General features: G+C 42.3%; 2 protein-coding genes across 6 annotated transcripts; both read left to right on the forward strand.

The window, feature by feature from the left end:
• The first annotated feature begins 915 nt into the window (after positions 1–915).
• cers2b (ceramide synthase 2b) lies at positions 916–14812 on the forward strand. Of its 2 annotated transcripts, XM_035644292.2 has the most exons (12): positions 916–1421; positions 2409–2468; positions 7125–7298; positions 8330–8447; positions 8552–8670; positions 9934–9991; positions 10255–10305; positions 11073–11165; positions 11641–11769; positions 12112–12218; positions 12323–12476; positions 13079–14812. In XM_035644292.2, exons 3-12 carry the CDS (start codon positions 7126–7128, stop codon positions 13232–13234), a joined length of 1158 nt encoding a protein of 385 aa, XP_035500185.1. In that variant the 5' UTR covers positions 916–1421; positions 2409–2468; position 7125; the 3' UTR covers positions 13235–14812. The 2 variants fall into 2 exon arrangements, with proteins under 2 accessions (XP_035500185.1, XP_035500177.1); XM_035644284.2 differs by lacking the exon at positions 2409–2468 and having other exon boundaries at positions 917–1421.
• Positions 14813–15612: 800 nt separating this feature from the next.
• arnt (aryl hydrocarbon receptor nuclear translocator) lies at positions 15613–26893 on the forward strand. 4 transcript variants are annotated; one of them, XM_035644194.2, is made up of 20 exons: positions 15613–15977; positions 16591–16684; positions 16839–16877; positions 17004–17054; positions 17977–18190; positions 18499–18712; positions 18810–18912; positions 19005–19070; positions 19253–19338; positions 19450–19526; positions 20019–20153; positions 20245–20319; positions 20875–21026; positions 21274–21399; positions 21880–21967; positions 22311–22507; positions 23379–23562; positions 23775–23949; positions 24034–24170; positions 24982–26893. In XM_035644194.2, exons 1-20 carry the CDS (start codon positions 15941–15943, stop codon positions 25063–25065), a joined length of 2334 nt encoding a protein of 777 aa, XP_035500087.1. In that variant the 5' UTR covers positions 15613–15940; the 3' UTR covers positions 25066–26893. The 4 variants fall into 4 exon arrangements, with proteins under 4 accessions (XP_035500087.1, XP_035500091.1, XP_035500098.1 ...); XM_035644198.2 differs by having other exon boundaries at positions 21277–21399; XM_035644205.2 differs by lacking the exon at positions 17004–17054.
• Positions 26894–27554: the final 661 nt, after the last annotated feature.

Consider the following 27554-nt stretch of genomic DNA (forward strand, 5'->3'; position numbering starts at 1 on the left):
GCTTCTTTTTAATAGTTCATGGGTCACCAGGATGGAAAAAGACATGTCTGTGGCTTTGAGAGGGCTAACTGCAACTGACCTCGCACAGAATTAAATTAACCTGCGAAGGCCAACACTTTTAGATGTCTGTATTTGAGAAGGGTCGTTTGTTGTCTCAAAATGTAAATGCCATATACTTACTGTTGCTGTTCTTATATGTGATATAGATATAAATTGAAGAAGTTTCATCACAGTTTAATACCCTGAAAAATACATGTGTATAAAAATGGAAAGTTAAGCTGTCATTCTGACTATATAACAAAATAGGAAGACAAACTGCCACGATAAGATAATTCCAATTGTTTTATAGCGACTGTAGGATCTTTATATTTAGGGCTGCAACTCAATTTGATAATTATTTCCTTTATTAAATGTTAATCCTACAAGACTGTGATTGTATATGAAAAAAAATGTCATTCACATTTTCTCAGAGGCCACAGTGATGTTTTCAATTGGCTGTTTTTTTCTGACCTAAAGATATCCAATATCCACCAAAGTAATGTAAGATGAAGATTTGATCATTTTTTCTTAAAAAGATAACTGAAGACAATTATTGATTAACACAATAGTTACACATCAGTATTCTGTGGATCAACCATTTGATTGAATTGGCCGAACGTGGCATTAACCAAAGTGATTGAACAATTACGCAGTGAATTGCAAACAACAAGGATATCAGAGGAGAAAGAAACACATGATCATTTACTGTCCATTAAAACGTGGGATCACAAAAAAAAATGGAGGGTTGAAAGCAAGAGACAAAGGAGGGGGGGGGGGGGACTTTCTGCCCGAGCGGAAACAGAAGTGTGTGTGTGTGTGCGTGTGTGTTGAGCGTCATCCGCGTCCCTCCCTCTCTGTCATCCCCTCATCCCTCCCTCCTCTGTCTGCTCCTCCTTTCACTCCGCTCTCCCGCAGGCCTCCACCTCTGGCCGGCCACACGCAGCCTGACTCCGGGGGAACTCAAGAGAGGTCGGCTCGGACCCAACGAGAGGGAGCGAGGGAGCGGGGGAGAGAGAGCAGTTGCTGGGACACAATATTTTTTTCCGATCGCATTGCAGCACTTCACACATTCTCCCATCTGGAGCTTCCTCTGTGTTTTTTTTTTCTTTTCTTTTTTTCCCTCAATTCATCTTTTTTTCCTCGGAGGGGAGAAAAAAAAAACCCCAACAACTTTACACGCAATGGAAAGATGTAAAAATCAGTCCGGACACTAAACTTGGGACACCGACTGCGCCTGCTGGGCTCACTCGACAGGACCGTTAGGTGTGCAGCCGGCTCGGCGGGACCCGGAGCCCTCTGTGGGACAGGACGAGTCAAACACAACCGAGAGGCCCCGGGAGCGCCTGTCTGCTGCCCGAGTCGCCGCGGGGGAAGACGCCAGAGTAAGTCGGGTCCGCCTCATGTCGGACGAGGCGACGGTCGTTCTGTGCGCGTGAGGCGCTCACGCGTCATGACGCACTCGTGTAGCAGGAGTCCAGTGGACGAAATGTAACGCTGGGGGGGGGGGGGGGGGGTTCTTTAACGACTGTGAATCTCTAACGGCGTCGTTCAGCTGTTGTCGTTTGATAGAGCGTTGATAACCGTTACACGTCGATGTGAAGGCGGCGCCTGGCTGAGCGGGGGCTCTCTGGGAAGTTCGCTAGCTTGCAGCGCAGTTTAGCACCACATTGTCACTGTGAGCGCACGCGCGCACGCGCACTCACTCACTCAGGTCACAGGCGCGCGCACACACACATACACACACACACACACACTCAGGTCACAGACACGCACAGACACACACACACACACACACACACACACACTCAGGTCACAGACACACAAACACACACACAAACACACACACACACACTCAGGTCACACACACACACACACACACACACACACACACACACACACACACACACACTCAGGTCACACACACACACACACTCAGGTCACAGACACACACACACACACTCAGGTCACACACACACACACACACACACACACACTGTGAGATACAAACAGGAACATTATGGGACAAACAATATGTAAACCCTTAACATTGATATCAGTGGGTAGCTCCTTTTTCACCCTGACATCATTGTGCTCTTCATCCCTGGTGGAAAGTACATTAACTTAAATACTGTACTTAGGGACATTGAATAAATTCCCTAGCACATCCTCCTCCATTTAGTTAGTAACTGGAGACGTGATTCTCCATACATGTTGGGTTGTGAGCTTCTCTGTAGACAAAGTTTGCATTTTGCACATGCAGCACCGACTGTAAGATTGTTACGCACGTTATCTGGAATTGATAAACTGAAAGTAATCACATTTGATTAGCACCAAATGACACCGCTCACTCTCTCTGGTAAACCTTGCAGGAATTCATTTGGAAATGAGGCCCAGAGAGGTACACATATTCAATCATCCACCAAAAAAAGGTAAAGATTAGAGAAATGTACAAAACAGTAATATAAGCATGTGTAGCAGAATTTTGTTTCCTGTGGAACTTGACCTGGAGGTCCCTCTCTCCCTAACCTGGGGGAAAAAATAACTTCAGCCACCATCTGTCAATAAGTACTTCTTCTGCTTCTTCAGTTCTGTTTGAGTAATCAGACATGTTGTTGAAGACAAGAATGTGGCCATGACTTTCTAAGTGTTTGGTTTATCATCACACTGCAGCGCTCAACAGATAGCACTGTAGGAGTGAATCAGCATGACAATATTACCCTTCACACCTCGAGAACAGGCCTATTCAAATCAGTATGCTCACTGATTGAATCTCTCCATTAATAATTCATCAGGGTCACAGAGTCAAACAGCCTGATGTAGACTTTCTTGTGATTGACCGTCTTGCCCCTGGGATGAGTTGACGCGTTCTACCACTTACAGTATATCTTGTTCTTCGCTGTAAACCACGCTGAGTTGTTTTTCTGTGAAACCGCGATCCTGAGGAACGTCTGAAAATCGTGAAGGGATGTGTGTATGACTCACCCTCGAATTCCTCCGCCTCAAAATGTCCAAGGCTTGACCTGAGTTACAGCTAATCACCCCTGTGCAGAAAGTATGCGAGCCTCCTGAACTGACACTTCATCCCACAACATTTGTATTGAGAGCGTCATGGTTTTTACTGGGATTTATAAATTGTGGCTGCATTTCGAAAACCTCAGGAAGTAACAAGGCCCTCAGTACTGAAGGTTCACAGTCTTAATACCCATCATCTACTCTGGGCGACAGTTTGACTGATACTTGTATCCAGTGTTTCTGGCAAACATTTTATTCTTGTTGGTGCTGAAATTACATTAAAACAGTATTTAAACAAGGTTTGTAACTGACATTCATTGTCATTAATGATTAGTTGCCCAAGTGTTTTTTTTTTTACAATTAATTGTCAGAATATAGTGTAAATTAAGAATTATAGAGCAATATGGACTAATATATCGGTTGACAGATAATATCGGCCGATATGAGCCTTTCACAGGCATATCGGTATCAGCGTTTATCTTACAGAATAAACAGAGAAAAATGCTCAATATAACAAACACTCCAATACCCAAGGATATTCCACGGCAATAATGAGTCCATACAATGCTGAACTGAATATGTAACCGAATGTGACTGATAGTGATATCCAAGGCCATGCTTTTGTTTTTGGGCTCCTGACTTATCTGACTGACTCTGCTCCATTTTGACTCCAGTCTTGTGACCTTTTGTGATATCAGCGCCTCGTCAATGTGCCATTCTGTCTCTGAATTATCAAACCTCCAAAACCTGCAAGCTCAGCTTTGACCTCTCAAAGTATAACGCTGTCTTAGCTGTCTCATCTCCCTGGGACTGTCTCCTATACACATTTATTTTTGAGGTTATGGTTTGAATGAGTCAGTGAGCAACTTAAGTATGGACGGATATGAGTAAATGGGTGGTTATGTTATGAGTGACTCACAGTCGGAGCCCGTTGCTATGACTTGTTTCCTTTTGTCGACTCAGTTTCCAGACAAATTAAGGATTTGGGGGGGGCTCCCATCAGATGTTATTCATCCATGGACAGTGAATGGGGAGGCTGAAGCTTTCACTCGGTGGGGTGTCAGTATGTTTACATTCTCTGGATATTCTAGGACTCTGCACCAGGTTCCAGTCTGGTCTGTTTAGGTTTTCCTCAGGGGGCTGTTCCCCTTATTTCTTCATTTTTGAGAAACAGCATTTTGGGTTTGCAAAAGGCAGAGACATATGAGCAGCAGCTGGAGCTTTACTCTGTCAGCTTCATCTCTGTTTACAATCACCACATATTTGTAATGTGTATTCATAGTGAGGAAGAGTGAGACAGTCAGAGAACTTCCTTTCTCCCTCCCCTGCCAGATGCATCCTTTTTTTTATTGGACCTTTAAAATGGCCAGAGTATGATCATATGATCCTGTTGGCCAATGGAGTGTGGTGTTAGGAAAGCTGTGGGGGGAAAAGTGCTTTAACATGCAGAATTTACTGGATGACCTCAACATGTAACCCTAAAAATCTATCCCTGTTTAGATGCAGACTTTACTTCCTATGGTTTTTGTTTTTATAGGTGTGTGCACATCTGTATTCAGGACTGTGTGTGAGAGTAAACTTTATACCACCTAATAATACTTGATGGACTTATTAACCGTTTATCGGTTTAGTTTTTATTGGGAAATTATTTATTACATACAGTAAAGTCAATACAGACTACCTGTCTACAGTCCTCAGCACTTCTGCCCTTTGGATCGTCTTTATTTGTGTTCAGAAGCTCATTCAGTTTTCTGTTTTTGGTCAGATTACACAGATTTCCTCGCAGAGCCCAGGGCCTAATGATCAGCCAGCCGTGCTGTTGCAACAGGAAACAGGGACCATGACTAACATGACACAACGTGGAAAATAGCTGACATGCTCAACCATGACACTCAGGAGCAGTGTCAGATGCTACGGTTAGCAGCAATATATATATATAGATCATTATCTCCATCAAGATTTTGCCATGCTGAGACTATTTCATGTGAGCAAAATTATTGTACCTATGCATTAGTGTAGACACTGTTTAACATTTTTCAAGCTTAAATTATAAAAAAAATAAAATAGACAGCAATAGTTTTTAATAATTTGGTTATCATGTAAAGGTGGAATCCGTAAGATTTCAGAGCCAGTGGATTTATGGACCCCAGTGGTTGACATAGCAATAGCCAGTGCAGTTTAGTACCAGAGCAAACACTCCTTGAGCAACTACTATGTCAGGAACACAACATAAGAGCATCTGGTGCATCTGTTTACAGTGCAACCGAGCAAACTCACACTGTTGTTGTCCATCCAGGGAGGGAATGGCTGCCTCTGCCACTAAAGCTGGAAAATAATATAGAGATGGATATTCAGAGAATGTAAATACAGTAAAAAAATCTTTACATGTCAAATAAAATCCCTCTGATTATTTACACCATGTCATTAGCCGGGGCCTTGAAACAATTTACCTGCACACATCCACCTATCACATCAGATACTTAAATTGTACTTAACAAGTCCCAAGTCAAGGGAAAACGTTGATAGGCAACTTTGTTCAACAGGTCATCAGGGCAGCTAGTGTTCGTCTTAGTAAAGCTCGATAACGGAGAGATAAACTGTGTATGATAAACTCGCTTTGAAGTACAGAACCCAGTTGCTTAACACAGTCTGTCCAGGATGGCTGAGGTTACTGTTAGTGAAACCTGGACGACGAAGAGTTATCTTGGGTATGTTGAACTTGGTACATAGCTCAGGCCACAGAAGCAGGATTGCAATTAAAGTTACACTGTGAACAAGAGAGCCAACAAAATCTAGCAAGCTGCCGTGCAAACTGCTAAAAGCAGCTTGGTGCTTAAAAAAAGTTTTTTGTGCATATCTGACAACATATACCAGAATACCTGTGATAGGCCAATATTGGCCACTAAACCGAACAACCAGTATATCTGTCAGGCTCTACAAATAGAGATGCACTTATTTATCATATGTGTTTGTCTTATTCATTAAGCGAATAGTCAGTGTTGTCTTACCACACCCTGCGTCCTCTTCAGAAGAACCTTTATAACAACATTATTTCCAAATTGTAATTTAAGATGCATATTTTAGTGATAGTCAGGGGAGGGACAGCATTACAAATGGCTTGCCTTTCTGGGCCAAAGAGGGAATCCTTCTTGATTGCTGGCGGGGAGCAGCCGGCTGGGGATGGGCGTGGAAGTGAGGCGGTTACATGGTTTTGGCATTTACAGCTGCAGTGGGCGGGAGGGGAGTTAATGTAGATCTTCAAGGAGACTACAGAGATGGAGTGTGTGTGGGGGTGCTCCCACGGCTCTGCACACATGGGTGAAACATGACTCACATCCTTCAAACGCTTATCGTTCCCTCGCCACCAACCCTTCTCCTCTCTCTCTCTGCCACTCCCTGACTCTCACAGCTGCTGTCAGCTGCCGAGGAGCGAGCTGGTGTTAAAAGCATGAAGGAGAGAGTTTGCTCAGTTGTTGGTCTGTGTTCTCCTCCCTCACGTGGGCCTCCTGAACTCCCGTCATGCTCCATGTCCTCTGTTATATGCATTGGGTCAAAACCTACAGGCAGGCTTCCAATAAGAGAGAGACATTGCAACCATCATCATCCAATTCTCTTAATGACATGGTGCCAAACATTCCTAATGAGAGATTTCTTCCCATATACTCGTTAGGCCTGTATAGTCTATGCCTTTAAAGGAGAAATGTGCTTTTTCAGTTTTTCCCTTTACTCCAGTGTGTTATATAGGTTTTTGTGTATGTAAAACATCTGCATATTTAAAAAGCCGAAAGTCCATGGTAAAGGGAGTTCCTCTCCCATACAGTAAACACTGAAACACCTCGTCAGTAGTCCGGCCGATACTTCCGTATGATGGTGACATCACCATATTATGGAGGTGAATGAAGCATGTCTGGCTGCCAGTCTGGCACGGCCCCCAACAAAGCTGGGTAAAGCAACAGCAAGAGAACCCCCATATACATTCAGAGTCAGACATTCTGCCTCTACAACATGTGAATCTTTGCAGCCTTACAAACATGTACATGTGGCGCTGACTGCCCGTGTGTCCTGTGTTGCAGGATGCTGTCAGAGCTGAGTGAGTGGTTCTGGCAGGAGCGGCTGTGGTTCCCCAAGGGTCTGGGCTGGGCTGACCTGGAGGATCGGGATGGACGTGTTTATGCCAAAGCCCAAGATTTGTGGGTGGCACTGCCCATCGCCCTTGTGTTCCTCATTATTCGTCAGATCTTTGAGAGGTCAGTTCCTTTTTTACTCATTATCTGTGCTCCTCATTTTTGTCTTTGGTTATTAATTTAAACATTTGACTCCTTTGTATTCATGTATTTGTCTCTGTCCTCTTGTCCCATCTAACTCGTCTTGTCTGCTGTTTTTCGCTTCCATTCTTTCTCCTTTCATCGTTTTGTTACATTATTTCACTTCAGAATACGTTTTTTGTCCTGTAAATTTTCTTAGAAAATATTATATCCGCCTCACGCTGTGCCCTGTTTTATAACAAGTAAGGAGGAGGTCATCTCCTCCAAGTGACTTTTATTGTTTTCCATCTTGAATTAGATTACAAACAGCAATATCAACATTTTGACATATATAAACATGAAAAGAGCCAACCTGAAGTTTCCACTGTTGCCATGGTAATCAACGTCCAAATCAGTAGTTCAATGCTGCATTTTGTCATTATTATTTATTTAATTTCATTATTATTATTATTATTATGCAGTACCACAGAAATCCCAATAGCCCATGAAATAATAAATGATATTCCATCATTATTCATGATGTGTCATGATAAATTACTGTTAATAACTATTATCCGTCAAGGACATTTCATCTCGATAGTTTTGTGCATGTAAAATTACCAGTTACAGTAGTTTTATGTTGTTATTTTTTTAATTTCATGTTGAAATTTGGTTGCGTCATTTTATATAACCTAAAAGCAGGTTTAACTAGAATTAGGTAATTCTCACTTTCTATTTGTATAATTTAAATGTTTTGTGCAGTCCTGTTACACTCTACATATTTTGTATACATTTTACATATTATTTCTATTTTTTGTATTTCCCTGTATTTGTGTTCTCGTATTGTATTTCGTTTCTATTTTGAAATTCCACTTGTGAACACGACACAGTGGGACTAATAAGGGAGTATCGTATCTTAGCATTTCATTGGTTCCAACCTTTACTGCATCAATGCGCAATGTTCAGTTTCTCACTGTGTCATCTTCACTTTATTTAATTTTTTTCCCCCATAACAACCTTTTTTATAATTACAGGACAGTGGCTACACCCCTGGCCTCTCTACTCGGGGTGAAAGAGACTGTGCGGCTCAAGGTCCCTCACAACCCCACACTGGAGTCCCATTACTGTAACATTACCAAAAACCCCACACAGGTAAAGGTGCACAGTCACCCATAACCACTTAAATACTATACTACTATACTGTACGTGTTGTCGGGAAAACAAATACTTCAATCTGGCCTCTTTTCTTTTCTCAGAGTTCAATAGCAGGTCTTAGCAAGAAGACTGGCAACTCGGAACGACACGTGCAGAGATGGTTCAGGAGACGGAGAAACCAGGACAGACCGAGTTTGCTCAAAAAATTTCGAGAAGCGAGGTTAACATACGCACAACCGCACACTCTCTCTGTCTTTTTAACACGCGCGCGCACACACACACACACACACACACACACACATATATATGTATATGTATATGCTGTAGAGCTATAGTTAAGGGTTGACACAGCTGCCCACCCTTGCGTTCCTCTTGCTATATGAGGACATTTCTGAGGGCAAAAGTAGCCCTCTATTTTTAACATGAACTCATTACAATGCTACTCGGCTGCTGCCATGCCTGTAGCCCCTCACAAACACACACGCGCACACACACAAATTCAAACATCAACATACTCATTAACACAGGGCCTCAGCAACCGGGGCTCTGTCACCCCTGTTGTTTATTTTTGCCACCGCTGTGTGGGCAATTACTTGGGGAACAGAAGCAGCAAGATAACCTGATAATACAATGTTACTGAAGTTAGTCCCAGCAGCAGGATTCACACTGTAGCTACTGGTGGCACATAAACACAACACAACAGGACAGACACATCTATGTCTCGATAGTGTGATACTGTTAGCGTGACCATATGTGATATGTGTTACATTCATAGATGATCCGTTAATCAATCTGTGTGTTTGTGTGTGTAAAAATTCAAATTTAGCAATGTTGCAGTGGACTGATGATCTGCATATGATAAGCATGTGTGAGTTACTTGTGTCTGCATGTTTTTCACTCTCTGGTTATGGTGTGACTTTCACTGTGTGTGTGTGTGTGTGTGTGTGTGTGTGTGTGTGTGTGTGTGTGCGTATTACGACATTTGTCTTCTGAATCAGTCTTTTGTTTGTCTCGCTCCCTACCTTCCCCCCACTGGTATATTTCTCTCACTCTCACTCTCACTGTTTCTTTCTTTCTGTGTCCCTTTTTCAGACACTTTACCACACACACTTTCTTCTGTCTGAAATCCTCTCTCCACACCTGTATGAGTGGCTGCAGCGGGAATGACCCACTCATTATCTCTGTTTAAGCTTATTAACTGGGAGGATTAGGTCTGACAGTTATCATTGTGTGTTAGGCCTAATTTGACATTCTCAGCGTAGTTCATGGGATTTTTCTCCCACTGTCCACTCAGCCTGTTATTTCTCTCCATTGTGTGTGCGTGTGTGTGTGTGTTAGTGATGCATTTATGTCTGCTGATAGAAATTTTGTCTATTGTCTTTGCCCCATTGACTGAAAAGAGAGTGTGATTGTATGTGTGTGTGTGTGTGTGTGTGTGTGTGTGTATGTGTGTGTGTGCGTGTGTGTGTGTGTTCTCTTGCAGTTGGAGATTTACCTTTTACCTTCTTGCTTTCATTGCTGGCCTGGCTGCCCTCATCGATGTGAGTACTGCCATTTTAACCTCAACCCCACCTCCTCCTCCTCCTTCTCCCCTTGTCTCTCTATGTTCCGATGCTCATCCGTCACCCCCCCTGCCATTGTAACGTGGCGGTGTCCGTGGTAGTCGTGTCTTTTTTTTTTGCTGCAATAGCCTCACCTGTTGTACTGTCAGAGGTGCAGCATTGACTCATCGCCATGCTGAGTCCATTGATATAAATACACCAGTTGTTCTGCTGTCTCATTCACATCTCATCTCACCCTCTAGAAACCTTGGCTGTATGACCTGAAGGAGATGTGGCAGGGCTTTCCTGTGCTGGTACGTCTTCGGGGTGGCTGTGTGCACAGAACGCATTAGAGTATCTGAGGGTCTTGAAATGTCTTAAAAAGCAAGGAAATCAGTTCCCTCATAAAAATTGCATTCAGCACCATCAGACTTGTAGCAAACCGTGTCACTACTGACAACCACAGGATGGAGACTCATGGACTCATATTCAAATTTAAATTAATTCATTATTTGTATTAATTGCTTCATCAATCTACTGGTTTTCTGCCACGTATCATGTAAAGTGATTCATTATATTAGTAATTATTGTTGTATGCTGATAGGTAATTGAAGGCCACATTGTCCCTGTTTTTCCCTGATCATACAGTTTGTGTTGTATTGCATCCTATGCGTTATCAAAAGGTCTGATAGACTCTAAAGAGTTCCCGGTAGAGCTGAAATAACCAATTACTTAATTTAGATAATTGTTCATCGTTTTAAGAAGGAAATGGCCCAAAAAGCTGGTTTGATTCTCTCAAACAGATGTGTTGCTTATCTTCTGTACCTCTTGTGATAATCAACTGAATATATTTGGGTTTCAGGCTCTTGGACAAAACAAGTCATTTGAATGTGTCTACATGGGCTCTGAGAATGTGTGACAGCTTTTTTCACTATTTCATGACAATTTAATTGATTTAGCTCCAGGGAATACTGGAAGATTAATCAATAATTAAAATAATCGTTTGTTGCAGCCCTAGTTTGAAACATTGATGTATGCATTTTAAATTAACAATTTTTTTGTGTTTTTTTTACCCCTGCAGACTCTCCTGCCATCTCAATATTGGTACTACATGATCGAGCTGGGTTTCTATAGCTCTCTGCTCTTCAGTGTGGCTTCGGATGTGAAACGCAAAGTGAGTGAAATTGGCTTTTGCATTGAGACAGAAGGAAAGGCAAATGGAAAATGAATCTATAATTCATACGGACACTTTTGAGCCTGAACTCTTAATTGAAGGGTTTTGTTTCCCCCTCGTGTATGACCATTACATCATGATGACATGTACACGACAGTCTGCCCTCACCATCTGATCACTTCGTCATCTGGACTGTGGGTCAAACATTAGACTGTTGTTACACGTGTATTTGAATATGTGTGAGTGTTTGGACTTCGCTCAACCTGGGTCAGCTGAGGAACGCATTGCCAAAGAGGCACAGGGGGTTTATCTAACACAGTATTATAACTTAGATACTGTACCTCTTAAGCAGGTTTTAACACCATGCACACAGACGCACTTAGAACATGCAACACACAAATATATATTTTTCCAACAACTTCTTGTCCCCAGCACAAGTAACATGTCTCCTTCCACCATGTTTCCATCTTTTAAGGACTTCAAGGAGCAGATCGTCCACCACGTAGCGACCATCCTCCTCATCAGCTTTTCTTGGTGCGTTAACTACATTCGTGCTGGAACTCTCATCATGCTGGTGCACGACTCCTCAGATTACCTTCTTGAGGTAAATGTCTCCGCCTCCTTGGGTCATTGCAGTAGTTTGTATTCAGAGTATGTTGTTTACTTCACATTGGCAATACATTAAATACAGTATCTGTTTTCCACATCATGCAAATACAGAATACAAACTAGGGCAGTATAAATATTCACAATAACAATGTTTATATTCTTTATATGCTGAATCTCAACTGAACTTCCTGTGTCGTCTGCACTTGATTCCAGGTGCTTTGATATCTGATGGCAATACACTTATGATACACTGCCACCTAGTGGATGAATCTACACTGGTTGTCTTTGTTGTATTAGTTTCCCTAATAAAGGACATTTCTGTGTTCCCCTCTATCAGTCTGCGAAGATGTTCAACTATGCTGGGTGGCGTAACGCCTGTAACTACATCTTCATTGTGTTTGCTGCAGTCTTCATTGTCACTCGTCTGGTCATCTTCCCCTTCCGGTACACACAAAATGTTAATGTTTTCTTCACATTTACTGCCGGATGTTATTTTTACCTGCATGCCACTCGTGTACCCTTTTCTTAATCTTTACTCTCTGTTGCAGCATTATTTACTGCACGTGGATTTATCCAGTGACCATCTATGAACCCTTCTTTGGCTACTTCTTCTTCAACGGACTTCTGATGGTTCTGCAATGTCTTCATATCTTCTGGGCCGTCCTCATCATACGCATGGCAGTCCGCTTCCTCACCAACAATGTAAACAAACATAAGGAATCCATCGATAAAATCATGAACATGTCAGCGCTCACATAAGACACGGCAAGATTAGATTTGGAGTTGTGTTGCAGAGCATGTAGTGTACAGTGTGGTTGTATAGCTTTTCACTAACATGAGAGCAGTGAGAATGAACAAAATAGTAAAGTTGTGAGTCAGACAGTGAAACTCTGAGCTGATTTCTGAAGCAAAGGGAAGCTGAAGATGAATCACTATACATCAATATTGATGTTAGCTGCTAGAAAGAATGAAAGATAAAAGCAGTGGAGCTCTAAGTTGACTTGTAGGTGCTGAAAGGACTTCAATTGTCACTTGAAGATTCAGTTTTTTACTTAAAATCACATTAATGTCAGTAATAATTACAAATTGTTATAATTACATTGTTAAAAATGAATTTGACATGGATAGGGTGTAAAATAACGAATAAGTAACTTGTCAACTTGAAAACTCACTTCACACACAAACACACATATTAACGTTCTGACACTGGCCAGAGCTGCAGTACTGAAGGTTTTGATTTGCAACTAGTTTCCAAATGGCCACTTTTCCCTCACACCATGTCTCTCCTTTTTCTTTTTCCTTAGGAAAAAGTGGATGATGAAAGGAGTGACAAAGATGAAACAGATGAATCGGACGAAGAGGAGGAAGTGAAGGTGGAAGATAAAAAGGACATGAAGAAAAACGGGCCGGTGCAGAATGGTCACACAGTCCACAACAACAACCACAGCAAGACAAAGTGAAAGAAAACAAGTGTCAGGGTGTAGGAATGTGAGATGGACTCTTATCCCTCACTAGGTGAGCAGGAGGGAGGGATGAAAAGAGAGAAATTTGACACTAATACCTTTGCACGACACAAAAACACACTACCACATGTTCATTCATACTTTTAGAGGGCACAGAGATCCAGCAGATGATACACAGTATGTGGCAGGGAGATTGTTGTGCTTTGTCATCAAAATGTCAAATGTCTCATTGTCAGTGTGAGATGTCTTTCACAAAATTCAGTGGAGAAAATGGAGAGGACCAAAGTGTGGAGAGGACACAGGGAAGGGGGTGATGCTGCTTCTATTTACGCGTTCTTGTTCTAACTGTGCCTTAGAGCCAGCTGATTGCTGTCCAAATGCCATTTTATAGCTTTTATGCTTAAATCTCGTGTCGCTTTATTTCATTGTACCTTTTTTGTTTTCTACTGAAAGAGCAAAAGACTGAACGTTTTATGAAAGTGGAACAATAGGGCATTTATTTCCCTAATTTTTCTGTCTATGCAAGTATGTGTATGTTCAGCTATTGCAGTGTCTTTGCACAGGCAGTAGGACTGTGTGTCTCTGCTCTCCAATGTAGCCGCTGCCATTTTAAAAAAAAAAGTCTGCCTAGGCCTACACGTGGGTTCTTTCGATTCCAGTTTGGTTTCCAACTTCCAAAAGAGATGATCTTTGCTGTTTCAATAATAACCAGAAAGTAGTATTCAGCACTACAACACTGTAATCGCAATCACAGCTTCCTGCCAGTTTTGATGGAGCTGGATGTTTTTTTTCCTCTCCTGTTCGGCTGAAACCGTTTGATCCAGTTGAGTCTTGAATCACAGTGATGATCACACTAAATGAAATGTGATGACTTTCCTCAGAATAATTGCGGGCGGGTTGGTTCCTCTGTTGAAATAAAGGCGTTATACCAAGGCGAATGGAATGGTACAAATTTACCATTTCTAGATTTTACAGATATCAGCCAGATTTCTACAGTTCACTGCCTAGTAGCCTGGGTTATATTTATTAACCTTGGCAAGAATCAAAGTGTTGATATAAGTGAATTATTTTAGGTGTGATTATGTGTATGAAACGGGTTTACATTTTTCCAAATCTATTTTTTTTAGTGTTTCAGTTCTGAGACTTATGAGGTATTAATGAAATAAGTGTTGCAGTTTTATTGTTATGCTTTAAAGTTTCTTTTGTATGTTAAGTGCCTTATCTGTAATGTATGAGCTCTCTCATGTCGTCATGTTCTCTCCTTTTCTTTCCTGTCTCCACCTCACAACTTCAAGATTAAAGCATCCTCCTTCCGCGCTGTCATTCATCAACCACTTTTCTCCTCTTCTTTAACAATTCCTTCCCTTCCTCTCAAACTCACCTTCATTCCACCAACCACATCTTTACTAACCCAGACCAACCAGCAACCTCTGTCTCCAGTGATACAGAAGAAACTGCTGTGTACTACTTACAGTGTTATTATTATTTGTATTTTATTTTGTATTTTTTTGTTTAATGATGCATAAGTATTGTTAATAATAATAAAAGCAGAGATCATGATTCAGAATGAAAAAACCTGTGAAATAGTTTTAATTTCTTTATGCATCATGTCTGTATATATACTACACAAAATATCTGAAATGTAAACAGTCCAACAAATGTCCAGATGAATCATTTAAAGGTGATATTGTCCCTTTAGACTCCATCTAATAGACTGTTGAAACACAATATGATCTTTTTTACAGAGATATAGTACAGTAGCATTAACAAAGCCCCTGAACTTGAGATCAGTTAGTCAGCATATAATGTGTTTATGTTGGGGGAGTACGGTGAACAATATTGATCTTTGGTCGTTAGTTTGTTTCTGGAGCTGAAAAATCATTTGAGTGAATGTGTTGGATCTTGGGGCCCTTGTGGCTCCGGGGACCCTGGGAAGTGGCCCCATTTTGCCAATCTGGTAATCCTACCTTGACTACTATTATGAATACAAGGCTTTACGTGAAATATTGAATTTGTTCCCCCATTGACTTACTGTAAATTTACTCAGTTTAAAAATCTCAGTAGTTCCTTCTTCCAGTGAGGAGATATGGTAACAATAACTTACTGTGTGAAGTGAGGCCAGGTGAGGTAGACATCCTTGCACTATACGGGTTTCGATCCACGTTGTTAGACATTTAACCACCAAAGCGTTATAACCTTAAACATTTGCATGACACCGCTGTCATCTGAAACTTGGAGTCTGTTGTTTTGCCGGCCGACAGTCGTGCATGTCCCCGCTCACAGTGCCCGGCGGGGCGGAGCACAACATGGATTCCCCAACACTCGGCGTCACTAGTATCTATCTGTCGTGGCGTCCAATCGCGTGTCGAGGGAAGAAAACAGTGTCCACAGCCTGTGCGCCGCCGCCGCTCGCCCCCTAACGCCATCTTACACAGAAAGGGGCTTTAAACCGGGACAAAACCACCGGGGAACGGGAGCCGGAGGAGCGAACGCGTGATTTCCGCCCGTGTTGTGACTCCCCGACCCGCCCTGGGGGGGAACCAGCCGCGGGGTGTTGTTTTTTTCTGGCGTTTTTACAACACCGAGTAAAGCCGCGAGGAAATCCGCGAGCCGCTGGTTAGCCTCCAGCTAGCTAGCGAGGAGGAGGAGGGGCGGGGGGTTGAGTTTTGTTTTTTTCTTCTTCGCTGCCGAAGTTGTTTGTTTATGTTATTCCACACGGACATGTCCTCTGCAGACCCAGGTAAAGTGCAACACAAGTCCCTGCGACGCGAATCCACACAGCTCCACGCGACTGTCACTCGGGTCCGGGCGCGTTCTGGTGCACAACTCAGAACGGACACTTTCCCGAAGATAGCGTGACAGCAGCGGCTAGGTTAGCTTAGTGGCTAGGCTCATGCCATAGCAAGGCTCGCTGCTCATTGCACAAGTGCTAGCTTGGTGACATGCTAGCCAGCTAACCGTGGCTACATGACAGTTGAGGCAGCTCCTTCTTGTTACGTTTGCTCTGCGAGATGAGAAACCAAGCCGAAGTTAGCTGACGACCGAGCGGCGGTTGGCTAGCTCGGCCCATGTGCCGCTGTTCTTCTATAAATACTGCTCGCGAGATTGATGTCTCTGTGCTAACTGTAGCTAATGCTGTTAGCTCAGGGTCGTTCGTCGCTGTCTTGGCTCCCTAGAACCTTCAATCACGATGCAAGAACAGTTTGTGTGTTGCTGACTTAATGATCTATACACACACGTTGTGAAATTGAACCAGCGACAGCCCTGTCAGTGATTTAGTTTCCTTTGCAGTGTTTGTGACACAATAGGAAATCACCTCTCTCTCTCTCTCTCTGTGTCTGTGTTATTAATAGAGTTACCAGATCCAGATCTGGGTATGGGGGCAAGTGGGACCCAAGCAGGTGGCGGGGCTGTTGTGCCAAAAGGGTCCAACAAGAGACGAGCTGCGTAAGTGTGTGTGCTGTTGGGCTAGATCCTGTGCAGACATGTCAGTATTGTTATGAATATTTGCTGACCAGTGAACTTCTGCTCGTTGTGGTCAAAGTTCTTGTGAGAATATCTGTGTGAAGCTCCCTGTGTGTCTCTCTTCTCCACGCTGCAGGCCAGACTTTGACGATGATGACGGAAGCAAGTTGTTCAGGTACTTTTGTCTCCGTTTGCTTTTCTTTCATAAACCAAGATGAGTTGCATCATCAAGTGTCTGTATAGCCCGAGAGCTGAAGATATAACAAGTGATGTTTTTCTCTGTTTTTTTCTTTTTCCTCAGGTGTGATGACGAAACGCCGGGCTCCAACAATGACAAAGAGCGCTTTGCCAGGTTGGAGCCTTAATTAGGAAAGATAGATGTGAGTGAGTGAGTGAGTGAGTGAGTGAGTGAGTGAGTGAGTGAGTGAGTGAGTGAGTGTGTGTGTGTGTGTGTGTGTGTGTGTGTGTGTGTGTGTGTGTGTGTGTGTGTGTGTCTGCTGCTGCTGCTGCTGCTGCTGCTGCTGCTGCTGCTGCTGCTCTCCTTCCCAAGTTTTTTTTTTTTTCTCTTAACAATTTTTATTTTGGTCGATACTTTTGGCCCAGTTTTCCAGTGGGTTGGTTTCATTTACTGTTTTTTGGAAGAAGAGCAGAGTTTTGCAGATAAGGAAAATCTATCCTGCTTGTATCCATATCAAGATTGAATGCACTGATCGAATACTCTGCTGTCCCGCTGGGACCCCAGCACATTGTCATTTTGACAGCTCCAAATTACCGTTAGATTTCGTTGCTCTGCGTTTCTGTTATGGTGCCTGTCAGAATGTTATGCTTCTTTGCCCAAGGCGGCTGGTTGCCTGTTTCAACCCATCACTGTACCACTAAGCACTGTGCTGTGTGTGGGTCAGGGACTTATCTCACTATTGTAATCATGTCCTCTTGAGCAACTGTTCTCTCTTTCTCTTTTCTCTCCCCCTCTCAGGACATCTGAAGGGTCTTTCTCTTTCTGCACTTTCTTTCTTTTGTCACACTGCCTGGCATTGAAAGACCAGACTCTCTTGCTTTCTCACTGTCAGTTTGATTCACTGACTACATTTTATTGTTTTGTGAGTCCATTACATCTCTCACTTTCTCTCATCCCCATTTCTTCTTCCGGTTTGGCATTACATTGCGAAATTAACTCAGAACTCTCTTCCATGTAGTTCACCTACCTGTTTCCCTCATCTTGATCCTTCCTATCCTCTCCACCTCTGCATCCCTCCCTTGATTTCTCACTCCAGGGAGAACCACAGTGAGATTGAGAGGCGGAGGCGCAACAAGATGACCGCCTATATCACAGAATTATCAGACATGGTGCCCACCTGCAGCGCTCTTGCAAGGAAACCAGACAAACTAACTATCCTACGAATGGCAGTGTCCCATATGAAGTCTCTGAGAGGAAGTGGCAATACCAATGCAGATGGGTCGTACAAACCTTCCTTTCTCACTGACCAGGTATAAGTAACCCACAGAAAGAAATGTCAAAATGTAGTGGTGAGTCCATGTTAAATGTTACATCTTTTCCCTCTAAAATGACTGAGTTCACACCACTGTCAACCGTCTGGGAATCTGACAGCTCTGCAGAAAGTCCTCCCCAAGATAACAGTGTCTACAGTCTTGACAGGGGCCGAGATGCAAAGGGAAATTGGCTATACTGAATTTCGAGAAAGTGCTATTTTAAACATGTTGAGCTATATGCGCCATGATATTTCCGATCTGTCATCGACATCGCTTAGCCTGATGCTGATGTTGTCTCTCTCAAGGAGCTGAAGCACCTCATCCTGGAGGCAGCGGATGGCTTCCTGTTCGTGGTGTCATGTGAGACTGGTCGCATTGTTTACGTCTCAGACTCTGTGACTCCCGTCCTAAACCAGTCACAGTCCGAATGGCTCGGCTCATCCCTTTATGATCAGCTCCACCCAGACGACACAGAAAAGCTCAGGGAGCAGCTCTCTACTGCAGAGAATAACAACACAGGTATAAAGCATACACAGGCGCACCCAGATTGTAGTGGACACATGCGCCTCAGTTCACCCATTACTGATACAATTCACTCTCTTGTTTTCCTTGAAAGGGAGGATGTTGGACTTAAAGACTGGGACAGTGAAGAAGGAAGGACAGCAGTCGTCCGCAAGAATGAGTATGGGAGCCCGTCGCTCGTTCATCTGCAGAATGAGGTGTGGCTCATACTCAAAGTTAATCACACAGTATATTATTCATATTGATATGTATGTCAGAATGCATAAATTGTTCATGTCTGTGTTTAAAGGTGTGGCTCGTGTCCAGTTGAACCGTTGTCCATGAACAGACTGAACTTCCTTCGGAATAGGAACAGGTGATTGAAGCCAAATAGCTTTTCATATGAATACTTAAAAATAAAAATTTGTTGCGATTGTGTATATCCCAACTAAAATGGGGATATATTTGATTTGGGATATAATGCTACTGGGGCAGCTCAGTAGCAATAAGATGCTAATTGACTTTGAGTATATTTCACTATTTCTTGCTTTACATTAGGAATGGTTTGGGTACTGCCAAGGAAGGGGAGCCACAGTACGTAGTGGTCCACTGTACAGGATACATCAAGTCTTGGCCCCCTGCAGGTACAACTAATCATTTTGTGAGGATTGGCACATACAGTTAGCTCTGTTACGTTTCTTCATAATATGTCTAGAGCCTGTCAAATATTCTTCTTTTGAATGTTTTTCTTTTAGGAGTATCCTTAAAAGATAATGAAGCAGACAACACTCAGGGGAGTCGCTACTGTCTAGTTGCCATTGGGAGATTACAGGTATAATAGATGTTGTGTATGTTCAGATGTACACATTTTTTAAATAAGTTAGTAAGAGTTTTTATTAGTACTGTATGTACTATTGTTGATACAAATGAGGAAGAAGTTCTTAGGCAATGAAACTTAACCGTACATAACAAATCCAGGAAGAAAAGTTTGAAAGAATAAAATGTGTTTTGTTGAAAATACACACTTGCCACAAGGCTTTATCGTGTGGTCACAATCTACAGTCTTATCTGTAGGTGATTACAATTGATGTTTGCACTGTTATGTTGCGTTTTGAAATATTTACCTGATTTGCTAAGTTGCAAAAGACAGACTTTTAACTTTTAAATAGAAACTCCTTCTCGTGATTTTTTTGTCCATAAATCAGATTCACAAGAATCTAACCTGTGTTTTGAGCCATTCAACATCATGGTGTGCATGTGCATGGAAAGAATCTTCTGGTCATTACATTTATGTTGAAAACTGGAATGTCTTTTTCGTCCCCAGGTTACTTGTTGCCCAGGTGACACAGACATCAACAGTATCAGTGTTCCAGTCGAGTTCATCTCACGCCATAATTGCCAGGGCATGTTCACCTTTGTCGATCACCGCTGCATGGCCACTATCGGCTACCAGCCACAGGTAATCATCGTCGCTGGTGGGCATGTCAGGTCCAGACAGTGTTGATGTTCTCTCAGCTAAAGGTGGTTGTTCTATTTGCCGTTTGTCGCAGGATTTATTGGGTAAGCATATTCTCGAGTTCGCCCACCCTGAAGACCAGGGATTACTGAGAGACAGCTTCCAACAGGTACGACAGTCTGAATATACACATCTCTTTTTTAGAACAAATTTTTATTACTGTCTATTTCTGTGTTTATATGCAAAAAAATATAATTAGGATGAAGAGTGCTACAGAGGTGTGGTAAACTTCTTTATATCTCCAAACCTTTAGATTAGTTTATTGTTTCATTTTCAAACTTGTAAACTTCACCCCAGCTGCTGCTGACTCATCTGAGGCAATGGGGAAAGTTGCTGTAACAGCAGTGCGTCAGATTGAAAGAAAAGATCACTACACAGTAAAATATGAAGTTGAGTCGTAGAACTTTAACTAATCCTGAGAAGCTGCTATAAGTCTAAAGTAGTCTGTTTCCAAAGCTCAACAGTTCACTGATTCATACACATTCATGCTGAAAGGAAAATGGTGCTCTCTCACTGTAGAGCCCGTCTTTCTGTCTGCAGTCTGCTTTAAATGTATGGTCCAGTTAAATGTGTAACCTGATATCTCCCAGTATTCTGGTTTCCTGTGTGATTGTGTAAACACAGCGTTGAATAAATGTTTGACATGTTGGACTCGTGTCCTCAGGTGGTGAAGCTGAAGGGCCAGGTTTTGTCCGTGATGTTTCGCTTCCGTTCCAAGTCGAGAGAATGGATCTGGATGAGAACTAACTCCTTTACCTTCCAGAACCCCTTTTCAGAGGAGATTGAGTATATCATCTGTACCAATGTCAACGTCAAGTGAGTCACTCTTAGTAGTCACACTTTTTTTTTTACTGATGATTATGTAACATGATTACACAAAAAGTACAGCACATAATGAAAGAACTGACATGGTGAGATATGACTGTTGGGAAAGATACCCCCCCCCCCCCCCCCAAATCCTCAGTTCCACATGCGTTACCAGAACCCCTTTGGAAAAAAACCCACACACTGATCATTCTCTCCCTACACCTCTCCTCTGTACCCGTCTCTGATTGTGGGGCAGTAGAAACTCGACTCAGGACCCCCTCACTCCCATCTCCTCCCCAGGGGGCTTGCCTCCCCCTTCCCTGGGTCAGAGCGGCCCAAGCGGCCCTCCTGTAGTGCTCAGCCCGGGGCAGGTGGCCATCAGGTGAGACCAGGCCTGACCTGACTATTGTTCCCCTGCATGGGAGAACGGGGGCTGCTTCTTCATGGGAGACTACCGCTGTTTCTAGCAAGCTATAGACCTTCTGTTGTTGTTGTCACTTCCCACCCTGATGGATTCTTCTCTATGATGTTTTTGTCTCTGTTCCCCCGTAGCATTGGAAAAATAGACCGCTAATAAGAAGCATGTCTTATATTCATTTTCTTCTAGTGAGTAGTAAGGAGATTCATTTTTAACAGGTGGTGAAGCATGGTAGCGGTATGTACAGAAGCCTGTCACACTCGTCCTCTTCTGTCTTCCTCTCTCTTTTATGTTGCCATGGTGACCGGTGGTGGGATGAGAGCTATTTTATCAGCAGGTGTTTGGGATTTCTCACTCAACAGTGGAAGGCATGGAAATGGAAACAAGGCTATTTTGAACAGACTTCAAATCAACACGCTCTTTCTTCTCTTTCCCCTTTTCCAGGCAGTTCCAGCAGCAGCAGCAGGCCGAGCTAGAGGGAGGTGGAGCCAGAGACGGACTGTATGAAGCAGGTCCAATCGCCCTCTCACAGGTAAAGTCACACACACACACACACACACACACACACACACACACACACACACACACACACACACAGTTGTCTCCTACTGTGGAGGGAGGTGTCTTTTAATACATGAACTAAAATTGAATATCATCGGAAATGTAAAAGCAGTAACTACGGTGCGATATTTGACAACCTCTGTAAAAACACATAAAATTCCAGCGAAGTGGATCCTCCGCGTTTTGATTTAAAGTTTTTTAGTTTCGGTTGAGATGATGAATGGTCACGTTTTTGTCAGATCATTTCTTTACCACTGAAAAACTTTACGGAGTTATGATGTGAGATTGCCCACTGATAAGTTTGTGGTCCCCAGATGCCAGTTCAGCCGGTGCAGCCGGTCACAGCTGCAGGACCCGACCACAGCAAGACCCTCGACAAGCAGGAGCTCTACTCCTCCATTTTCCAAGGCCCAGATCAGACCAAGGGCCTGCCCTCCACCTCCACTCCCTCCACACAGGTTTACCCTCAGGCCAACAACTTCACTGCTGGTCGACCCAATGATGCTTACGGGTAGGAGGTCTTACGTGTTGCACTGAACAGCCACAACATCAAAACCACTTCCCTAATATTGTGTAGGTGCCAAAACAATGCTGGCCAGTTGAAACATTTTTGTTTTGAGGTGTAGTTGAACAGTGTACACGTACAAATACAAATACATCATTAAACACCTTTTTGTTGCTTTAGTGTTAGGTCTACTCACTCTTCTCTTTGTCACATGGAAACACATAATACAGAATCTATTGTTATTGTAACCAGTTACCAGACACAGTATTATGTCTTCCACAAACAACACGTTCCAGAGCAGAAACAAGTGTTTGCCAGTGCCTGTAGTTTATCCTATTATCTTGAGATCTGACTCAATTAGGTTATGTCATTACCTCTGGATGACAAGTTAAGATGTGGCGATAATGAGATTATCAACCACTGTGAACTCTTTGAACAGCCACTACAGCTCCTGGCTGTGGTGTGAAGTGATAAAGCCAAATGGTTATGTAAGATACCATCCGATTAACTTATCGGAGCTCACCGTTTCCGTATCATATTGGCTGATTACAAAAACAGTCCGTGTGAACAACCTAGTTCTCCTAGTTCTGCAACAGTTTACTGTCTACATGTTGGGTGTCGGAGAATATATTCTCCCAACATGGGGTTAAAGTTGGTGCGGACTCTGCTTTTATTATTTGTCTTTCAGAATGTATTTCTGAAAGCATGTACACGATGTTTCCAGTGGCTTTTTTCCTGATGCATTCAGTTTTCTCTCTGCAACAGGTGTGGTTTCCATGTTTATTTCAGCAGGGTTCCGAACATGTTATATAATGGCGTCAGTTTTTGATTTCAACACAGTAACGGAGCCCTCTCTCTCTCTTTGCTTGCTTTGCAGGCCGGTCAGTATGACTCCGCAGATGGCACAGCCGGCCCACTCAGCTGGACAGATGCTGGCTCAGATGTCTCGTCAGAACGGAGCCCCGCAGTCGGTCACCCCCTCCAGCACCGGCAGCCCCCTCCATGGAGGACCAGCAGGAGGATGGCCTGGAGCTGGAGTGAGACCACAATTTAATAACCAGGTAACAACAGGATTTCATGGTCTGATTTGGCTCCTCTGTGTTGACATTTTAGGTCAATCTTTATTTATAAAGGAAACAAATAGGGAATACTTGATATAATGCAACTTTAATGTCTCTCTGCCACTCACTGATCACATATTCAGTTATTTAACGTCGACCTTCCCTAACTACTGTTCAATAAATGGAGATACTTATTCAATTCTAACCAACAGGTGGCTCCCCAGGCAGCGAAGACCATGTCTCCACCGTTTGCTCCCATGGGAGGATTTGGAGGCGGCTCCTCGAACTCTTTTGGCCAGATGCCTACAGGTGCTGCTCCCACCCCCACCAACGGCGCAGACTACCCACAAATGAATGCTCGTGCCAGCCTCAACACCAATGGTTATGGTAGGTTGTATAGATACAGTATGTGTCTATCCATGTCTCTGTGTTTATACAGGTACGCCCTCTCACCCCTCTGTTCTGTTTCAGACGGCTCTCAGTCCGGGGCTCAGTTTCCGTCTCGAGCAGCGGAGGCCGTGTGGCCACAGTGGCAAGGCCAGCAACACTCGCAGAGTAATGCAGAGCAGCATCCTCATGCTCAGGGCAACCAGCAAGACATGTTTCCTGTGAGTGATACTGATTTAATTTGGCCCTGCGATCCACTTTCGCTTGTCACTTCACCCATCAGGACTTCAGGCGTCCAATAAAAACCAATAAAACCTAAGCATTGTTTAAAAAACAACCACCTGAGGTTTTTTTCTGAAAAACTGAAAGTTTACAAAAACCTTAATTTCTCAGCCTCTGAAGCAGATAGAGACATGAAATGAGGAAAAAAAACCATTTGATAGCTTTCATTGTGAATCATTGCTATTTCCCTAAATTTCATGAACAAAGTTCAACAAACAAAGTTACACTAGAATTATATATATAGTTGTAAGTCAAAAACACAGCTCCTAAAAACCTTGGAAAACACGTAACAGAGTTAGCTCTTACAGTCAGTTTTCCAGTTAGCTTGAAGCCGGTATATTCACAGGAACCCCCTTCCTCCTCCTCAAAACTGTCTCTAACCTACTGAGCCTTGGCCAGCAGGTTAGCAGGCTCATCGTCAGGGCCCCACTCTCTTAGATCATCAGCCATTGTCTGAAACCCAACTTAAAACACTTTTTTGCTGGCGGCTAAGAGTGCTGACAGACAAACTACAATTTCCCACAATTGAATTTGGACTTTCCTGCGAGTATTTCAGCGAAACGCTGTGCATTTCACTAATCACATGTCTTGAAAACAATAACACCCCCTAAAACTCACACACTCTCATCTCATCTGCTCAAAAGGGAGAAGCGCACAAACGTCTGCTCGGTCTTGAAGGTATATACACGCATTTGTTGCGTCTGGTCTAAATGAGTTAAAATAAATATCTGTCTCTCTTCCCTGATTCAGGATGTGTTGTCCATGCTGGACCAGCCTGCCAACTTCAACAGCGCTGACTTTGAGATTCCCATCTACTCTCCGTTCAACGAGTGACCTGGTCAATACTTTCCCCGCTCGTCCAGCTCGTTTGTCACCTTGACTGTTTTTTGCCGTCACTCTTTCTTCTACTTCGCTCTTCTGCTCCTGAGTGTAGCACTCTTCCTTTGCTTTGCATGGCTCAAACTGCACTGCCACAAGCCACTTAAAAGACGGAGGGATTTATCTGACTGCAGATATATACGAGAGGACAATCAAGCATTTGCTACTGACTAAAAAGAATATTATTTTAACAATATTCCAGCCATTATAAGAGAGATCTCTCGCTAGCACTGCCCAAAAGCTCAACAACCTATGTTGTAGATATGTGATATATATATTAATAAATATATAAAAGCGCACAATCACACAACCGCATTTGAATAAACTGCACAATAATACAGACACAGGAAGTAAACACAAGCAAACTAAGGCCTTTTATGGGTGAAGAGTATAGAGTGTATTTTGCTGTTTTACCCTTTAGCACGTAGACTAATCACACCAGTCATTGATTTAAACTCTCAGGAAATTGCAGGGATACGCAGCTCGGGTGATTCAAAAGAAATCTCAGATGTTGCACACAAACCGCCACTGTCTTTGCTAACCCCACTCGCAGTTTTTTAAATCCACAGCATGTCTCTGCATGTCAGCACTGCTTTCATGGAACGCTTCTACAATGTGTAGATTTATCCTTTTTTTTTGTATGTACATTGGTGGCTTCGCCTATAAATTCTGATTATTTCATTTTTCCCCTTTTTGTTTTTCTTTGTGGAATGATGTGCTTAAACAACAGATGCGCAATGTTACAATGACTAAGTACTGTTGGTCGAGTTGCCCGTTGGAAATGTATAAAATCTATTTTTCTTTGCCTACATATACATATATACACTGCATGTATGTGTGTATGTTAAATGGATGCGTACAGTGTCTTTATCAACTTTAATAGGGTTTTCAGAATTACTCAAAATCTGTCTCTTCCTGCATTAACCTGTACCAAGTATGGGCTTTTTGTACTCCTTTTGTAAAAGACATTTAGAAAAAAAGAGAAATCACACAGCAATAATTAACAAGCAGGAATCGTATACATTTTTAAGCCATTCTTTATTGTTGTTATCAATGTTTTCCTTGATTAATGTTATTTTGAATTGGAGAAATGTGGTAGTAGATTTAATTGAAATATTTTCCTAGTATTTTTACTGTTATTTCAACAACTTTTTAATGATCCCTTCACGTGTCCATTGCCCGTTTCTGATTGGTATGTTATAAACGGTTTGATCGGGGTATTCAGGATCTGAAAATGGAATGAACAGAGCTAAAAGCAAGACGATCTACAAGACAGAATGTCCAGAAAGTGCTCAGTTTTTTGTGACAAACATTTGGATGAGGACTGAATTTTTGCCAACAAGATCTGACCACCTGTGTTTTACAATCAGTTTTTGGAAAGTTTGTACCTTTAGAAGAATTTTGTGTGATGAAAGACAATGCTTCGAGAAAATATTTAAGTTTTTAAAGTGTGGTATTAGTTAAAATTCGACCCTTTTTATTACAGTAATTCTAAAGTTTGTGCGTAACACTTGCACACTCTTCATGACAAATTATGTAACTGTATGTAAACCCATGTTGATAATTGTCCAGTTTTTATCTTCGAAAAGATGTTGGTGACTGTGTTGTCTTTGTTATTTTTGAAAACCTTTTTGGTTGCTCTGTATCCAGGTTCTTTTCTCTCTTTTTTTCTCAATGATGTGATCTTCAATCACCCATTAAACACAAATATATAAAAATACTGTATATGAAATGTTAAAAGAGAATGTTTGGTTTTTGTATTAAATTGTTATATTGTCAGAAATGAAGGAGTCAGATTCTAATTGAAAATTCTCGCACTTGGTACAGTTGCTCACAGTAGAGTTAGTAAGCAAATGGTATCAATCAGAATATAATTCATTTTAATGTTATGCACAGAGTATAACAAAATGAAGCAGCAATCCTGTCAGTGCATTCACACAAATCAGATAACGGCTAAAAAGAATAGGAAATTAACAAATATAAAAATGTATTCATACATAAAAACAGTAAGATAAACTATTTGGTTAAAGAATAGACAGTGAAATGGAAGTTGCTGTTGAATGTAAAGCTGAGTTGTGTGTTTGTGTTTATATATATATATGTATATGTCAGAATGATGTTGCTAAGTAGGTTTTCACAAACAAGAAATTTGCTTTGGTGCATAACAGAACAATTTAGAAACGAGTGATGTACAAGGAGAAGTGCAGTAATGAAAAAGAAGAAAGCAAGGATATAAATAAAAACATATAAAAGTATGTGCAAAATGAAAACATAAAAATGCCAAGCTGTCACTGAATTACAGCTGCTCATGAGAAAATGTGACAGTCTGCATGTGTATTTGTATTTTTTTTTCTTTTCTCAGTTTTCTGTAGTGCATTTTATCCTTAATCACACAGTTATACATTTAATCTTGTTTAGTCACTGATCTCATTCATGCTGTTTTC

Source organism: Scophthalmus maximus, chromosome 1 (assembly GCF_022379125.1).
Source record: "Scophthalmus maximus strain ysfricsl-2021 chromosome 1, ASM2237912v1, whole genome shotgun sequence".
Lineage (NCBI taxonomy): Eukaryota > Metazoa > Chordata > Actinopteri > Pleuronectiformes > Scophthalmidae > Scophthalmus > Scophthalmus maximus.